Source organism: Amia ocellicauda, chromosome 17 (genome assembly GCF_036373705.1).
Source record: "Amia ocellicauda isolate fAmiCal2 chromosome 17, fAmiCal2.hap1, whole genome shotgun sequence".
Classification (NCBI taxonomy): domain Eukaryota; kingdom Metazoa; phylum Chordata; class Actinopteri; order Amiiformes; family Amiidae; genus Amia; species Amia ocellicauda.
Window position 1 is genome coordinate 17,698,967 of NC_089866.1, and position 15,244 is coordinate 17,714,210.

General features: G+C 38.0%; 1 protein-coding gene across 6 annotated transcripts in view; it reads left to right on the forward strand.

Moving 5' to 3' along the window:
* taok3a (TAO kinase 3a) overlaps positions 1–15,244 on the forward strand; it is a 43,265-nt gene that overhangs the window by 7,601 nt on the left and 20,420 nt on the right. For 5 of the 6 annotated variants that reach the window (XM_066689369.1, XM_066689370.1, XM_066689371.1 and 2 more), the window contains 6 exons: positions 8,299–8,389; positions 12,536–12,742; positions 13,695–13,766; positions 14,082–14,183; positions 14,639–14,684; positions 15,110–15,206. In XM_066689369.1, the coding sequence (XP_066545466.1) occupies positions 12,611–12,742; positions 13,695–13,766; positions 14,082–14,183; positions 14,639–14,684; positions 15,110–15,206 (449 nt within the window). In that variant the 5' untranslated portion in view covers positions 8,299–8,389; positions 12,536–12,610. The remainder of the gene's footprint in view (positions 1–8,298; positions 8,390–12,535; positions 12,743–13,694; positions 13,767–14,081; positions 14,184–14,638; positions 14,685–15,109; positions 15,207–15,244) is intronic. The other variant, XM_066689372.1, reaches the window with a different exon arrangement.

A 15,244-nucleotide genomic window follows, 5' to 3' on the forward strand; every position in this document is an offset into this window, starting at 1 on the left:
ATAATTGTGAAGTGTGTTAGAGTTGGGGGAATCTCAACCACAGTTCACATGCAATCAACCATGCATTTTGTTGGTGTTGTTTTGTTGGTGCTGATGGTGTTTTATATTATGTCATTACCCCTATAACATCCTTCATTAGAATTAAATTAAAACCTCATGCTTCTTTTTTTATTAGTGGGCTTTGTTTCCTCAAGGCACATAGGATGAGATACTAAAACATGTAGTACTCCTGTAGAAGCGTTGATCATTTAAAGAATGTGTTGTAACTGAAATATGGTAATTCTCTAAATTCTCACTATGTATCACATGGTATTTTATAGCTTACTTTTAGTGGAATGATTGTGTAAGACCCAAGTGTACATGTGCGTAATTTCTAACATCAGTCCATAAAAAAATATATATTGACGAGAGGAAATGACTCAGATACCCGTCATGAAGATGTATCTTTTTTTGGGAAATTGCAAAGAAAATAAATGTATTAGACACTTCCAGTAAGGTTCAGGTGATTTAGTGTTGTTGTTAGACTTGGCTTACATTTACAATGTAGCATAATTAACTTAACTTTTATCTCGTTGATATATTATTCAGTCTCAAAGCAAAAGTGTAGTAGAATCATATAATGGGGAAGCGTGGTAGATAACCAATTCATTTCCTGTGTCATTTACACTCTCCTGTTTAAACTAATTTCTTGTTTTGAGAGCTGCTATTTTTGGCCCAGGTTGTACATTTTAATGTCAGAAACCTTGTGGACTTTGAAGAGGTGGAGATCAAATGAAAATGAATGGTGCAGTATTTTGTTAAACTAAAGGACACAATTAAATGTTCAACAGTACTTATTCAAATCAAATCCTAAATCACATGTTCTTATGTGTCATTTATACTATATATATATACACTCACCTAAAGGATTATTAGGAACACCTGTTCAATTTCTCATTAATGCAATTATCTAACCAACCAATCACATGGCAGTTGCTTCAATGCATTTAGGGGTGTGGTCCTGGTCAAGACAATCTCCTGAACTCCAAACTGAATGTCTGAATGGGAAAGAAAGGTGATTTAAGCAATTTTGAGCGTGGCATGGTTGTTGGTGCCAGACGGGCCGGTCTGAGTATTTCACAATCTGCTCAGTTACTGGGATTTTCACGGACAACCATTTCTAGGGTTTACAAAGAATGGTGTGAAAAGGGAAAAACATCCAGTATGCGGCAGTCCTGTGGGGGCGAAAATGCCTTGTTGATGCTAGAGGTCAGAGGAGAATGGGCCGACTGATTCAAGCTGATAGAAGAGCAACTTTGACTGAAATAACCACTCGTTACAACCGAGGTATGCAGCAAAGCATTTGTGAAGCCACAACACGTACAACCTTGAGGCGGATGGGCTACAACAGCAGAAGACCCCACCGGGTACCACTCATCTCCACTACAAATAGGAAAAAGAGGCTACAATTTGCACAAGCTCACCAAAATTGGACAGTTGAAGACTGGAAAAATGTTGCCTGGTCTGATGAGTCTCGATTTCTGTTGAGACATTCAGATGGTAGAGTCAGAATTTGGCGTAAACAGAATGAGAACATGGATCCATCATGCCTTGTTACCACTGTGCAGGCTGGTGGTGGTGGTGTAATGGTGTGGGGGATGTTGTCTTGGCACACTTTAGGCCCCTTAGTGCCAATTGGGCATCGTTTAAATGCCACGGCCTACCTGAGCATTGTTTCTGACCATGTCCATCCCTTTATGACCACCATGTACCCATCCTCTGATGGCTACTTCCAGCAGGATAATGCACCATATCACAAAGGTCGAATCATTTCAAATTGGTTTCTTGAACATGACAATGAGTTCACTGTACTAAACTGGCCCCCACAGTCACTAGATCTCAACCCAATAGAGCATCTTTGGGATGTGGTGGAACGGGAGCTTCATGCCCTGGATGTGCATCCCACAAATCTCCATCAACTGCAAGATGCTATCCTATCAATATGGGCCAACATTTCTAAAGAATGCTTTCAGCACCTTGTTGAATCAATGCCACGTAGAATTAAGGCAGTTCTGAAGGCGAAAGGGGGTCAAACACAGTATTAGTATGGTGTTCCTAATAATCCTTTAGGTGAGTGTATATATATATATATATACACATATATATACACATATATATATATATATATATATGTATAAATATATGTTCTTGCTCTTACTGTTTCAATTGTACAAGAAATTGTAGTATGTATTCTCACTGACTGCTGAAACAGAATTAATAACACTTAGATATCTTTTAATTTGCCCTATTTAGCATCTAATGTCACAAAGCCTTTCTGGCATTTGTAGCATGTTGGGTCTGTTTTCGATGCTGTTTAAACTGAGCAGGCTTTCATTAATCTTCCTTCTGCACTAATTGTGAATCCAGTTCAATTTATTGTAGCCTCGGCTCTCAGGCCTGTTCTTTATCCAGAGCACAGTGGTGTGTGCGTTTCCAAAGGACCAGCGTGGAAACTATTTTCATACATTTACATTTTAAAGTGGAAACTTGCACAGACTACAGCCAGTGGAGGACTCATTACTTTCTGTAGATAAAGTGCTACCTTGTCATTGTTTCTATTGGTCTCATCGTTTTTAAAGATAACAGCCTTGTAAGATTAATAGAAACCGGAGACAATAACACACACACAAACTCACTGATTGCTAAAATATAACCTCAACAAAGACACTTCCCGGACCAGATTTTATTTAGATCACAACACGGGAATGTATTTGCAGACCAGTGTAGCTTACTGTTAAACACAGTTTTGATTCAGTAGTATTCTGTGCTATTTGGGAGCTTTTTTGGAATGAGAATCAGCCATGCCATGAACTGACCAGGGGTTATCGTTAATTCAAATGAGGTCAGGACCATGGCGTATCAGAACGTGAACTCGTATGATCTGCCAGTTTCCTGCAGTGATGCTCACAGCGAGACCTGCGTAGCTCTGAGAGGCGTCTCCTCTACTGTCAAGTGACTGTCAACATCATTCCTTTATTTCCTGCAGATCAGCACACCTGCAATGCTTTTGCGATGAGCCCATAATTAACCTGCTCATGTACTATTACAAATCTGTGCCTGCTGCCCAGCCTTATTGTTCTATTCAATCCCGGATCACCTCTGCTGCAAAGATGAGGATTTTAATCATTATAATTTAAGGATTAGACTCCCTGATTATTTTTGTAACCGACATCCTGAAAACAGGCAACTGTAGTGTACATTTCAGCAAAGACTCACAGAGTTGAATGAGACCTTAGAGCTTTAGTTTTAATGGTGCAGCAGTTTAAACTGTTTTACCTTAATATGTAGTTTATTAATGAGTAGGGAACACTGTTTTTCATCTTAGCAATTGTAAAACTGGATGTAATAGTTCAGTGTGAGCAGAATACATTGTGAATTTGGTGTTCAAATGGTGTCAAACTATGTAGAATTTTTAGTGAAAGCTGTATTTTGTTTAGGATCAATACCTAGAAAAGAGGGGGACTTCTCAAGATTATATAATTTGAGTTAACAGAGATAACAAATGCTCATTATTGGCCATAGAATCTTATTTCCTTAAATTTTGGCAGGTTATTGATGTTTGTGGTCCAGTTTGTCTAAGAAATAGAAATGTGGACCACACAAAAAATGTGCAACTTGTGATTGTAACTAAATGTAGATTTTTACTGGCATGCAATATAAAATAGATAAGGATATACACCGATTAGCTATAACATTATGACCACCTGCCTAATATTGTGTAGGTCCCGCTTTTGCCGCCAAAACAGCCCTGACCCATCAAGGCATGGACTCCACTAGACCTCTGAAGGTGTGCTGTGGCATCTGGCACCAAGACGTTAGCAGCAGATCCTTTAAGACCTGTAAGTTGAGGTGGGGCCTCCATGGATCGGACTTGTTTGTCCAGCACATCCCACAGATGCTTGATTGGATTGAGATCTGGGGAATTTGGAGGCACCTTGAACTCGTGATTCATCAGACCAGGCCACCTTCTTCCATTGCTCCGTAGTCCATTTCTGATGCTCACGTGCCCATTGTAGGCGCTTTCGGCAGTGGACAGGGGTCAGCATGGGCACCCTGACTGGTCTGCGGCTACACAGCCCCATACGCAACAAACTGCGATGCACTGTGTGTTCTGACACCTTTCTATCAGAACCAGCATTCACTTTTTTTTCAGCAATTTGAGCTACAGTAGCTCGTCTGTTGGATCGGACCACACAGGCCAGCCTTCGCTCCCCACGTGCATCAATGAGCCTTGGCCGCCCATGACCCTGTCGCCGGTTCACCGCTTTTCCTTCTTTGGAGCACTTTTGATCGGTACTGACCACTGCAGACCGGGAACACCCCACAAGAGCTGCAGTTTTGGAGATGCTCTGACCCAGTCGTCTAGCCATCACAATTTGGCCCTTGTCAAAGTCGCTCAGATCCTTACGCTTGCCCATTGTTCGTGCTTCTAACACATCAACTTTGAGGACAAACTGTTCACTTGCTGCCTAATATATCCCACCCACTGACAGGTGCCATGATAACGAGATTATCAGTGTTATTCACTTCACCTGTCAGTGGTCATAATGTTATGGCTCATCGGTGTATAATGTAAAATAGTATTTAATGCTTAAAAAAAACATATCCCTGTTCATTATTATAGTAATTAATGATGCTCCTAATAATACTTAACCTTTGTAAATTTGACCCAGTATGCTGCTTTTCCACGGGCTTGGCTCTAGTATTTATTTCTATCAAAGAACATGACATTCTTTTACAGCTTCAGTCACAGTGAGGATATGTGCCATGTGCCATATTAATTCTGTCTGCAGACCTAGTTTGACGGGCACAACAAGTGACACAAAGGTTCGGTTGAGGATATCGCTCTGCCATAGGTAATCCAGCCATCATAAATCCAGCCATTTACATGAGGTTTGTACATCCCCTTTTGGGTGCTTTTTCAGCCCAGACATAATATTTTCTAATAATTTGAATAGATTTACTCACAGCTGGCAATGTGTGAATAGAATTGTAGCGTATATCTCAGTACAATGAATGGGAATTATAATGTTGATACTCTATCAATCTATAGCTTTACGGCCAGAGTTATATAATGGCAATGTGTATCCGACAAAGCGTCTGTGTAATGCATTGTCTTCAGGTAAACTATATATTTGTAATTATGCAAGGCTTATGTAAAATGTATTTGTCTACCAAGTTGGAAAGTAAAATCTAGGTTAGCACAAGCCCTGGGGTGGAGAGTACTGATTTTATCCTCCTGGGGAAAATGACTAAAGCATGTTGTATAGAAAAGAACCCTGATTGATTGAATGTTCCACAAATTACTGGAGTATCCCGTCGGTTCTGTATATTGTAAGGGCAGTGCTTTAGCCAAAATAATAATAACCAGAAAAAGAAGAAGAAAATATGTAATTGCGATGCACAGAATGCCTGTAGTATTTTCAGTATTATGTGTTGTCAGTATTTAATCTATTTAAGAGAGCCTTTGTGAGCATATCTATTAGGATTGCCTTTAACAGTATTGCATTTAAGGGCAAACTAGTATAATTTTGTTCTGCAAATGCAGCTTTTCTGTTCAGAAGTGTTACCCCTGGACAGTGGTGGTCTGCAATGCAATGAAGATTATAACATGTTTGCATGTTCTCATCCTGTTCCGAAAGGCTGTTTTGCCTGAGGTAAATCACAGCAACATTTTCCAGTCTGAGTTTCCTTCCAATGGAACGCCTTGAAATCAACCCCAGTGGCCATTAAACACCTTAAATACATTTTTACCTTAGTTTACCCCTTTTAAGTATTTCTGTGAGTTTATGGTTATTACCCTAAACCACCTTAATGTTTTATTTAATACCAGAGTCAAGGGAAAAATGTATAAATGTAGTGAATACTTAAGCTTTTAAAGATTTGTATGCAAGCAGCCGTTAAACAGCATTGAATGCAGTTGTTGTGGAAAATCATGTAATGAACCCCTAAACTGATTGATTGTTGGTCCTTTCACCTACGCACGGTATCTTATTGATTTTTCCTGTACGTGTTTCTCTTTGTTTCTGTTTGGGAGGAATATTTTTCTGAGCATAGCAGCTTGAAAGGCCTTGCAGTTTTATTTGCTTTCTTTCTTTATTTGCTATTCTAGTTTACCTAATGCTGGTGGATTCTAAAGCCTCCTGTTTTGAAATCAGAACATTGTCACAGAGTAATTATTTGAATATGTAGCATATCTGAAACCTATTTTAAAAATGAATTGTAGTACTACATTCCCTATTACTACTCTCTCCATCTGATCTGAAAACAGTTAAATGAATGCCAGCCTTCACAGAAAAATATTGTTAATTATATGATTCTATGAATGTTTTATAGACACATGTGAAAATTCTTCCTGTGCTTCCCAGTACAAGCTTTTATCTTTTTTTTCCATCTCTCTCTCTCTCTCTCTCTCGTTACAGTGAATTACTCAGTTGAAACACATTAGATTAAGAAGTACATCAGGGTAGCTGGTACATATCCCTGCAATCAGCCACTCATAAACTTATTCTGTGATTTCCAGTAGCAGCATAAAAGCTCATTGTTTTTTTCTCTTTTATTATTTGCATTTCATTCTATTCTTCAATGAGGGTGTTTACATTCCTCATCTTGTAGGTGTTATTAGCCTCCACCACCAATATGGAACAGCCAAATTAATGTTTGATCTAACTACAGTCCATACATTCGCAAGAGAGTTAAAAAATAAACGGAACACGCACTATCAAATCAAAAGCTGTGCAAGTCTGCAATGCAAAACACCAGGGCTTTGGTGTGTGAGTGAGGATGAAGGGTCACTGATCTATAGTCAACTGAAGATCCCTAAACCAAATAATAATAATAATAATAATATTAATATTAATTGATTTGTGCTTTGTCAATTGTGATTCCCCCTTGAAACGCCTGAGCACAGTTAGCTGGTGGCATAGCCTGAATTTGAAATGGCAACCTGCAGGCTATAGCACCATGCTGCTTAAGAATGTAGGTTTTCATGATATGAGCCAATCGTAAGCCCCATATTGTGTTTTCATGACCTTAAGTACAATTTACCTCTTCTGGAGCTCTGCTAAATGTATTATAATCCTTATGACTATTGCATATAACATTTCCCCAAATTTGCTCTTTAGCATGTTACCCTTCAAGTTAAAATTCCCATTGTCATTTGTAATACTTAATGCGTACAGTCGGATGTGGATCAAAATGTTCGCTTTCACACCTCAGTGCATGAATTCGCCCCAAATCTGAAAGCGCAATACAACACTATGACATGAAGGCTTTAGTCGTCCTCCATTCCAATTAATTTTTGGAGTCCGACTGCAAAAATCAGCTTAATATTATCAAAAAGTTGAATAATTTATCAAATGCTTGACTGGCACCGATGGCTTTTCACTGTAACAGTGCTTTGAACACATTTTGACCTTGCTGTTTAAAATTAATCATCTTGTTAGTTTCTGTGTAAATAAACGTCTCTGTTGAGCTCTTGGCTATGAAAGGAGTTACAAATATAACCAAGTGAAACAGATTTTATTTAAAAGAAAAAAAAATAGAAAACGGGCAATTCTGTGCTGTTTGTTACCCGAAATGGCTTATGCACTGGAGTAGTCCCCTATCAAATCATTCTGTAGAAGCTCATCAGCTTCACACACTTGGTCATAAAATATTCACGAATATTAAAACAATCCTGCAATATACATTCCAGTCTTCTTTTATTATGATAATGACATGTTTGGTACCAGAACTGGGGCCTTCAGGGGAAGGTAAGAGACCTTTAGTTTATTCTGAAGCAGAGACGGATCACTGTGAAGATGGGGAAAGGGTATAACAGGCCCTTTGATTCTTATTATACATTTATATAGTGTTTCTGTCCCACCAGCAGGCATTCATACTCACACAAACCAGTATTGATGCCATAAATAGTCATAAAACACAGCTTGCTTTCTTTCTGTGCTTGACAAGGTTTAGGTCTACTGTCCTCTTTATCTCCGAACATAACTTTGGTTAAAAAGAGCATAGTTAATTTCCACAAATAAGTGTTGCAAATCTGAACAGGCAATTTTTGTTCTTTGCGTTTGTTTGCGTTATTTTACAGGTCGTTCCCCATTTTTGTTTTCTTTGTCTTCCAGAAGCCCAATTAAAGTTTTGCACGGTGCCTAATTTGCATTAACACATTTTTCCCTAATTATAAACCTAGAACGTGTGACTGCAACCTCGGTGTTGGTCATGTTTATTTTTTTTCTTATACCTTTCTCCATCTTTTCACAGTTTTTCATAAGCACTGTACCTCAGACATGGAGAAGGCGGCCAAAATGAATCCAAACTAGACCTGGAAAGTGACATGATGCACATTTTAAAGGTATAGCACATTTATTTATTTTGTGTTTAAAACCATAGAATGTGGTATTTCAACCAGATGCCAGCACATGCTGTTTTTACTCTCCATTACTTCCTGGTAATAAAAAATGTATGCAGATCACATTTTATCACCTTTATCATCTTTAAACTCTGCATAAGCGAGACTTAAAATATCTATACTGGTTATCAGTGTTTGACTTCTATGCCACTTCATGCAGACACATTCAAATTTTGAATGTTTTGGAATTGTTTTTGGAGTTGAATTTGGCCTTAATTTTTAAGAGAATCATAAAGGTATTTCATTCTTATATTTAACTCATTGCATCTGCAGTTTAAGTCACTAAATCCTGCATCTGTATGCCACCGTTTAAAATCTTTATTTCCAGCTTTGTTTTTCTCTGTTTTTCCATTTGCATTTGTCGTGACATTTGAAAAAGTCAAGAATTCCTGCAAATGTTTTTCCTTCTGTGCCTCCTTTTAAATATTTTAAAGTATGTTGTACAGCGATCATTTGAAGTGAAAATAAAATTAAAAGAATGGTTAAGCATCTTCCTGCTGCAGCATGCTCCAGTTCTGTGGTATATGTTGCCATGGGCGATCTGGGATGCTGAGTCATTTGATGCCTGTTTAGGTTTGAAGTAAAGTTTATGTATTTCACAAGGCATTAGGAGGGCAACTTCATTTTGTCTAAAGCTGTACTGAAACCTTCATATGAAACATTCTATAAGATCTCACCCTGAGATTTCCTTCATCATTTTACTAACCAAAAACTATTCCCTTGATGCTTATGGACAGGGTAAAATATCTGTTGTGTGTGACGTTATGATATTTTTAGCCAATTTATTGGCACAATGCAGCTGAACTGATAAAATGGCTTTCTACCGCCATTTTTTTTTCTTTTTTTAATAATGCGAAGCCTAGTTTGCGTTTTTGAATAACTGTACACTTATTAATTGATTAGGCAGCTGTTAAATGTAATACAGTTGTAATGAACAGCTTGTTCTGATTAATATTTTTTAAATCTCTAAAATAGAACAGATCAGCCTTCAGCTAATGTTTTTTTTTTTATAATCAGAGTGGGAGTTAAAAATGAACTGATTGAAATCTGAGCAAAGAACCTTTTTTTGGTGTGTCTCTGATAACGGCTGCATTTTTATGCTATTTTATTCAATATTATACCACTTTATTTTACATGCAAGGATGAATCGCTAGATGCAATCGATATGGAGGTGGTCCCTCCATCTCTGGAACCCCCTGACCTCTGTGTGTATACAATGTATTATTTAGATCCTTGATAGGCTGTTTCATACGAATACATTTGGAAAAATAAATTAATAATGTGAGTGCAGTTTCTTTGGGGACAGTACAGCATAGGAAATAATGCAAACAGTATGCAACGTTTGGCCTGACAGCCTTAATGTAGCTTAGCGATTACCTTGTGCACTTTGTAGTAAATTAGTCTAATTTTCTATGCTAATAGTTTTAAATTATAAATATAATATTAGTAGGTTTTATTTGTGATGGGGGGGTATTTACATTATTCTGGATGGCAGGAAAATCATAGCTGTTCAGTTACAGCAAAACATTCCTTTATTGCATCATTTCATTAATTCAGAAGGAATGAAAAAAGGAGGGATGATTCCCTGGAGTCGACATGTGACTTCTTGAGTGTTGTCTTCTGCACTACATTTCAGTGTGACCTTTTTTTCTTCTTTCTTTTTTTATCCTAATTTATTTTTTCTTTGAAATCTCTGCTTCACTGCTGAAACATAACGGTTCTCTTTTTTTATTTTTCTGTCTTTTTATCTAGGGAAAAAAAATCCAGTTTGAGCAAGCACTTATGTCATGTTTTATTTGAAATGGTTGCTCGATATTTTAGCTCAACGTGCAAAACTCTGTATGATGCAAGAGCAAGCCATCCAGAGGCTTTTTCGTTAAACAAAACCGCTAGTTAGGGTATGCATCCTGTGATGTTATGTTGCGGTGATTCATTTGTGTTATCTGCCTTATCAGGTATTGGTAGTGTATCACAGTCCACGGTGAAGGAATGATTTGAGATTGGTCTAATCATCTAATCACTCGAATGGATACAATTCAGGACATGAACTTCGGACATTTTTTTCCGGAACAGAACTATGGACATCGTTTTCTAGTTACTTTAATAAATCTCCGTCAGTTTGAGAGAGCCAGCGTAACTGAAAATGGTTTCCACAGGGAAAGTGTTAAGTAATTGATGTAGAAGCTAACATGTATATTCAAATGGAATAAAGACACTATATTTGTAACCTCTGCTAGGAAATTATACATGTTTAAGTGTTTATGGTGAGCGTTTTTCCAACTGTAGATTGTATGTAATTGTTTTTTTTTTCAGTGTTAAGGAATTTTAGTGAGACACTTTCACATCTGAACGTCAACTTGCTTTTTGGACTTTGTCTTTGTTTTGTAATAGTGATTACTGCATTTTTACTGGAATTTAAAATATGACCACTGAAGCTCTCTTTTAAATAATGAGATGGTTTGTCTTTGAGTCAGTCACAACAGGCCATATTAATGCATTCCAAATTTTAAGGAAACATACCAGGAATATCTTTGGACTGTCACGTCAAGACGTTGTCCCCTGGTTGATCTCGCTAGCAATCCTTTGCCTTCCAACTGCCTGCATTTCCCATAGTGCACTGCATAGTGCACTGCTCTGAGCCCTGGAGCAGTTATGCTTGAAGATTAAAATAGAAGAGAAATGCCTGTTTTACCATTAACATTAGACTCGGAGAAAACACTGCATGTTTGCTTGCATCTACTGTATAAAATGGAATGTGTGCATGAGTGGATTTTTGGGAGAAATAGTCACTTCCAAATTCCAGTTGAGTTACATCTGGTACATGTGTGACTGAACCACCAAAATGCAAAATACTTTTGCCCTTAGTTTGGACAACTGCGCTGTCTACTCTAACAGCTGGACTGTGAGTCATCAAGCAGGTACCAGTTGCTGTGTTACACACTCTGCCAGCCCTTGTGAGCCATAGATATGAGCAATGTGTCCAGACAATGTGCTTGTGTCCCATGACCTCCTGTCCATTTGTCATTGCGGTCTGGCAAAGAAAAAAACCTGAAGAAATATTATGTTACAGATTAAGTTAGCAGTATTATTTCACCTTCTGAGTTTTCACTAGAAACCTGCCCAATTTAATCTGAATGTTTAAAAGAAAAAAATGCATATACCTGAAAAAAGTAGGTATGTAGGTTACAATTTGATATTATGTAGCATAAGGATAAAACCCTTATGTATAATCATACTTTAAATACAGCCATACACTCTAATGTTCTAAAACCGAAGCTTATACTGCTATACTCAATATAGTCTTGCTTTTGTTTGTCTCTATAGTGTTTTAAGATGGTTGACCTCTGTACAGTGTGCTAGGAAAGCCCAGCAGTGCTTTTGAAGGGCACGGTATCTTGTGGAAGACGCTCCTAAAATTAGTTATTTGGAGATGCCCCTGTTTGAACTTTAATAATGGCAACAGTTAGCGTCTGGTCCAGGGGTTACAAAATTGGCTATGACTGCAACACGGTCTGCACAAGGGGTGTAATTAAGTGTGTATTGCACACTTGGGTGACTGTTCAGTAGGGTAGCATATAAAGTATTAGACCTATGTAGTAAAGGTATTTGAGTGAGCAGCATTGTGGGAGAGTTTTCTGAATTGTGCTTTGTGAATTGCATCTTAAGCCATTATAACTCAATCATTTTGGATGATACTGCATCCAAAATCACAGACAAACCTATTGTTTATGAAGCCAAAATCACTATACAAAGTTTCATATATCTGGCGTAGCAATAATGATAATAATCCAGCAAGGGAACAGAACTCTGCGTGGTGTCACTTGAAGACTAATTTTATTACATATGGGCTGTCAGAGTTTTTGCCATGACCTACTAGGTATCAAGTAGAGTCACTGCACAAGATTTGGCATGTGTAGCACAAAAGCCGTGGGAATCATTGATTTGTCAGGGGGAATAATAATAAATAATGGATACTGTAAGAGAACAGTCCTAATTCTGTGATGCAAGGGATGTTGGAGAGATTTTGTCATTTATCAGTGCATGTTTTTTTTTTACCTAATGTAATGGTTTATTTTTTTATATGTATAGGTACTGATTGTCAATGCCAGTTTTGTCAATGAAGGAAAAAACTGATTGGATATCCAAGGTAGTGTTTTGGTCATAATGCCATCGTCGACGCGGAAAGGAGTACCGAAGGACCCCGAGCTTGCTGACCTCTTCTTTAAGGAGGACCCAGAGGAACTCTTCTGTGAATTACATGAAATTGGCCATGGAAGTTTTGGGGCGGTTTACTTTGTGAGTAAAGGAAGCCTTGCCTTTAAATCGACTGTATGAGTGCTTGTGACCGTGCACATTTTTTATGATGTGGATGGCTGAAAACCCCCTCATGAAAGTGAGCTGGGCCTTGTGTAACTCACAAATGCACCCTGAACGTCTTGCTTTTTTTCCTGCTTGGCCACCACGTTCACATAATTTTAACATAATAATTGATGAACTAACACGGGTCATATATTTAGCTGTGCATTATTGTTTTTTTGTAAAGAGCAAACGAGTGCAAAGCAGGAATGCAGAAGATAAGATCGAAGCTCTTAATTGTGACTGAACGTGACCGCCTTTTCCCTTCCATTTGAATAAGAATGTGCACCAGGATATAATTTGTTGTAGCAGCTAATTTGGTGAGAAAGAGCAGTTACACTGAAATGCTTTTTAAAAGTATCTTGATCTACATAGCATTAGAAATGACCTTTAAAGACTGATTGGTATCTTCTAATGCATGTGCTTCCATCTAGCTAAAATATTTTCTGTATATGGCATTTAAATCTTTCCATTTAGGAAGTTTAACTTGCAAATAATTTCCTTTTACTTTAATAATACACCACACTTCCTCAATACTTATTTCTTCCTTTTTGTAAAAACCTGTGCCTTTAGCTGCTTGTTAATCTAATACACAAAGCTGCTCAGTCCTTTGCTCACAGATTCACAAATCGGTAGTAAAGCCAGATTCCCTTGGCACAAATCCTCTGCCCTCTAGTAGGTCATATTTACTCTCCAGATGTATGGGTCAAAAAGATGTTCTGTAAGACAGCTGTTTGCAGTGTTAACAGCACAGCCATCTGTTGAGGCTGGGGACGATTAAACGCATCCTGTAGTCTAAGGACCAGAGGGATGGCCGTGGTTAAAGAGATTGTGGCAGGTGAGCTGATCGTAGCCCCTGTGTGCCGATAACCCTCTGAATGTGTTGTTACAGGCCAGAAATTCTCACTCAAATGAGGTGGTCGCCATCAAAAAGATGTCCTACAATGGGAAGCAAACGACAGAGGTGAGTTAAAAGGGGTAGCTGGAAAATCTGAAAAACAGAATTGGAAACGGAATACACTTATAAAAGCACATGATCATATTAAAAACATTTTTAGAAGTATTCCAAAGTGTTTAAAATAATCAAGTCAAGTCTTGGCTGTTCCTACTAAGTACGCTTGGCCTTCTTGTTTTCTTGGAACCTCTTTAATTGTGATGTCTTATGTCTTGTGATGTCTTATACTTGGGTCAGACTATTTAAATCCACGCCTGCAAGCTGTGATTGATTGTGCATGACTGTGATTTCATGCATAAAACATTATTTTCTGTTCACTTTCAGAAATGGCAGGACATCATTAAAGAAGTCAAGTTTTTGGGAGAGCTGCGACACCCAAACACCATCGAATATAAAGGCTGCTACCTGAAAGACAACACTGCCTGGGTGAGTTGTTTTCACCATGTGGTAGCTCACCTGGTCAAAGCAGAGCTGTGTCTATCCAGGGTTTTACTCCCAAGTATAATTTGCATTGTATTTTGTCAAACAAAGATCTGGGCTGTTGGTGTAAACCGACGATAATCCCCCAGAAGAGATTATTTTTACTTTAATTCCCCACGCTGACCATTCTGCTTTTAATTTAATTTAATTTTGGATAGAAAATACCATACAAACTCCACTTTTGTCAGGCTATGATCAATTGACTCCATCATATGATAGTGTACTTTTATCATGACTTTAATTCTTAAAAGAAAAATTAAAAAAAAATGTAACGGTCTTAAAAACTATGCCTGTCCAAATCGTCTTTTCATCTCCATTGTGACTAAATGCACTCTGACCCAGACCCTTGAGAGAGGAAAGCGTGAGCGTGATTACTCAGCTGTGGTCTTTATTCCTTTCAGCTGGTTATGGAGTACTGCCTGGGTTCAGCTTCAGATTTGTTAGAGGGTGAGTATTTTTAGAAACTGCCTACCATATAGAGCAAATAAGCTAATAATCTTTATATTCACCGTGCTGCTGAAATTTGGAAGCCATGCTTGTCTCCTTAAAAAGCTGATGATTTTGAATCCATCCATATGCTTGGAAGAGAACAAGTAGACCACTTTGATTTCAACAAATATTTTCTGAAGCACAAACATGATATGGTGTAGGTGGTGAGGTGTTTGACAGCATTAGCTGTTCTAATAAATGTTTGTATTTGGTGTAAAGCTTCAGAGAGACGTGACACATGAAATTACACTAAGAACATTCTAGTCTTTTAAAATCAGCTGCCTGTGCTTAAAGCGGTCTTTATACTTTTAAGGACCTCTGTTTGTGGGCATTTTCATTGCTAGAATAAGTTCATTCCTTGTTGTTTTTCTTTTCACGCATAGTTCACAAGAAACCACTTCAAGAAGTTGAAATTGCTGCCATTACACATGGTGCCTTGCAAGGACTGGCTTACCTGCATTCCCATAATATGATTCACAGGTGAGCTGATGTCTTGACAAAACATCTCGCTAGCTCTT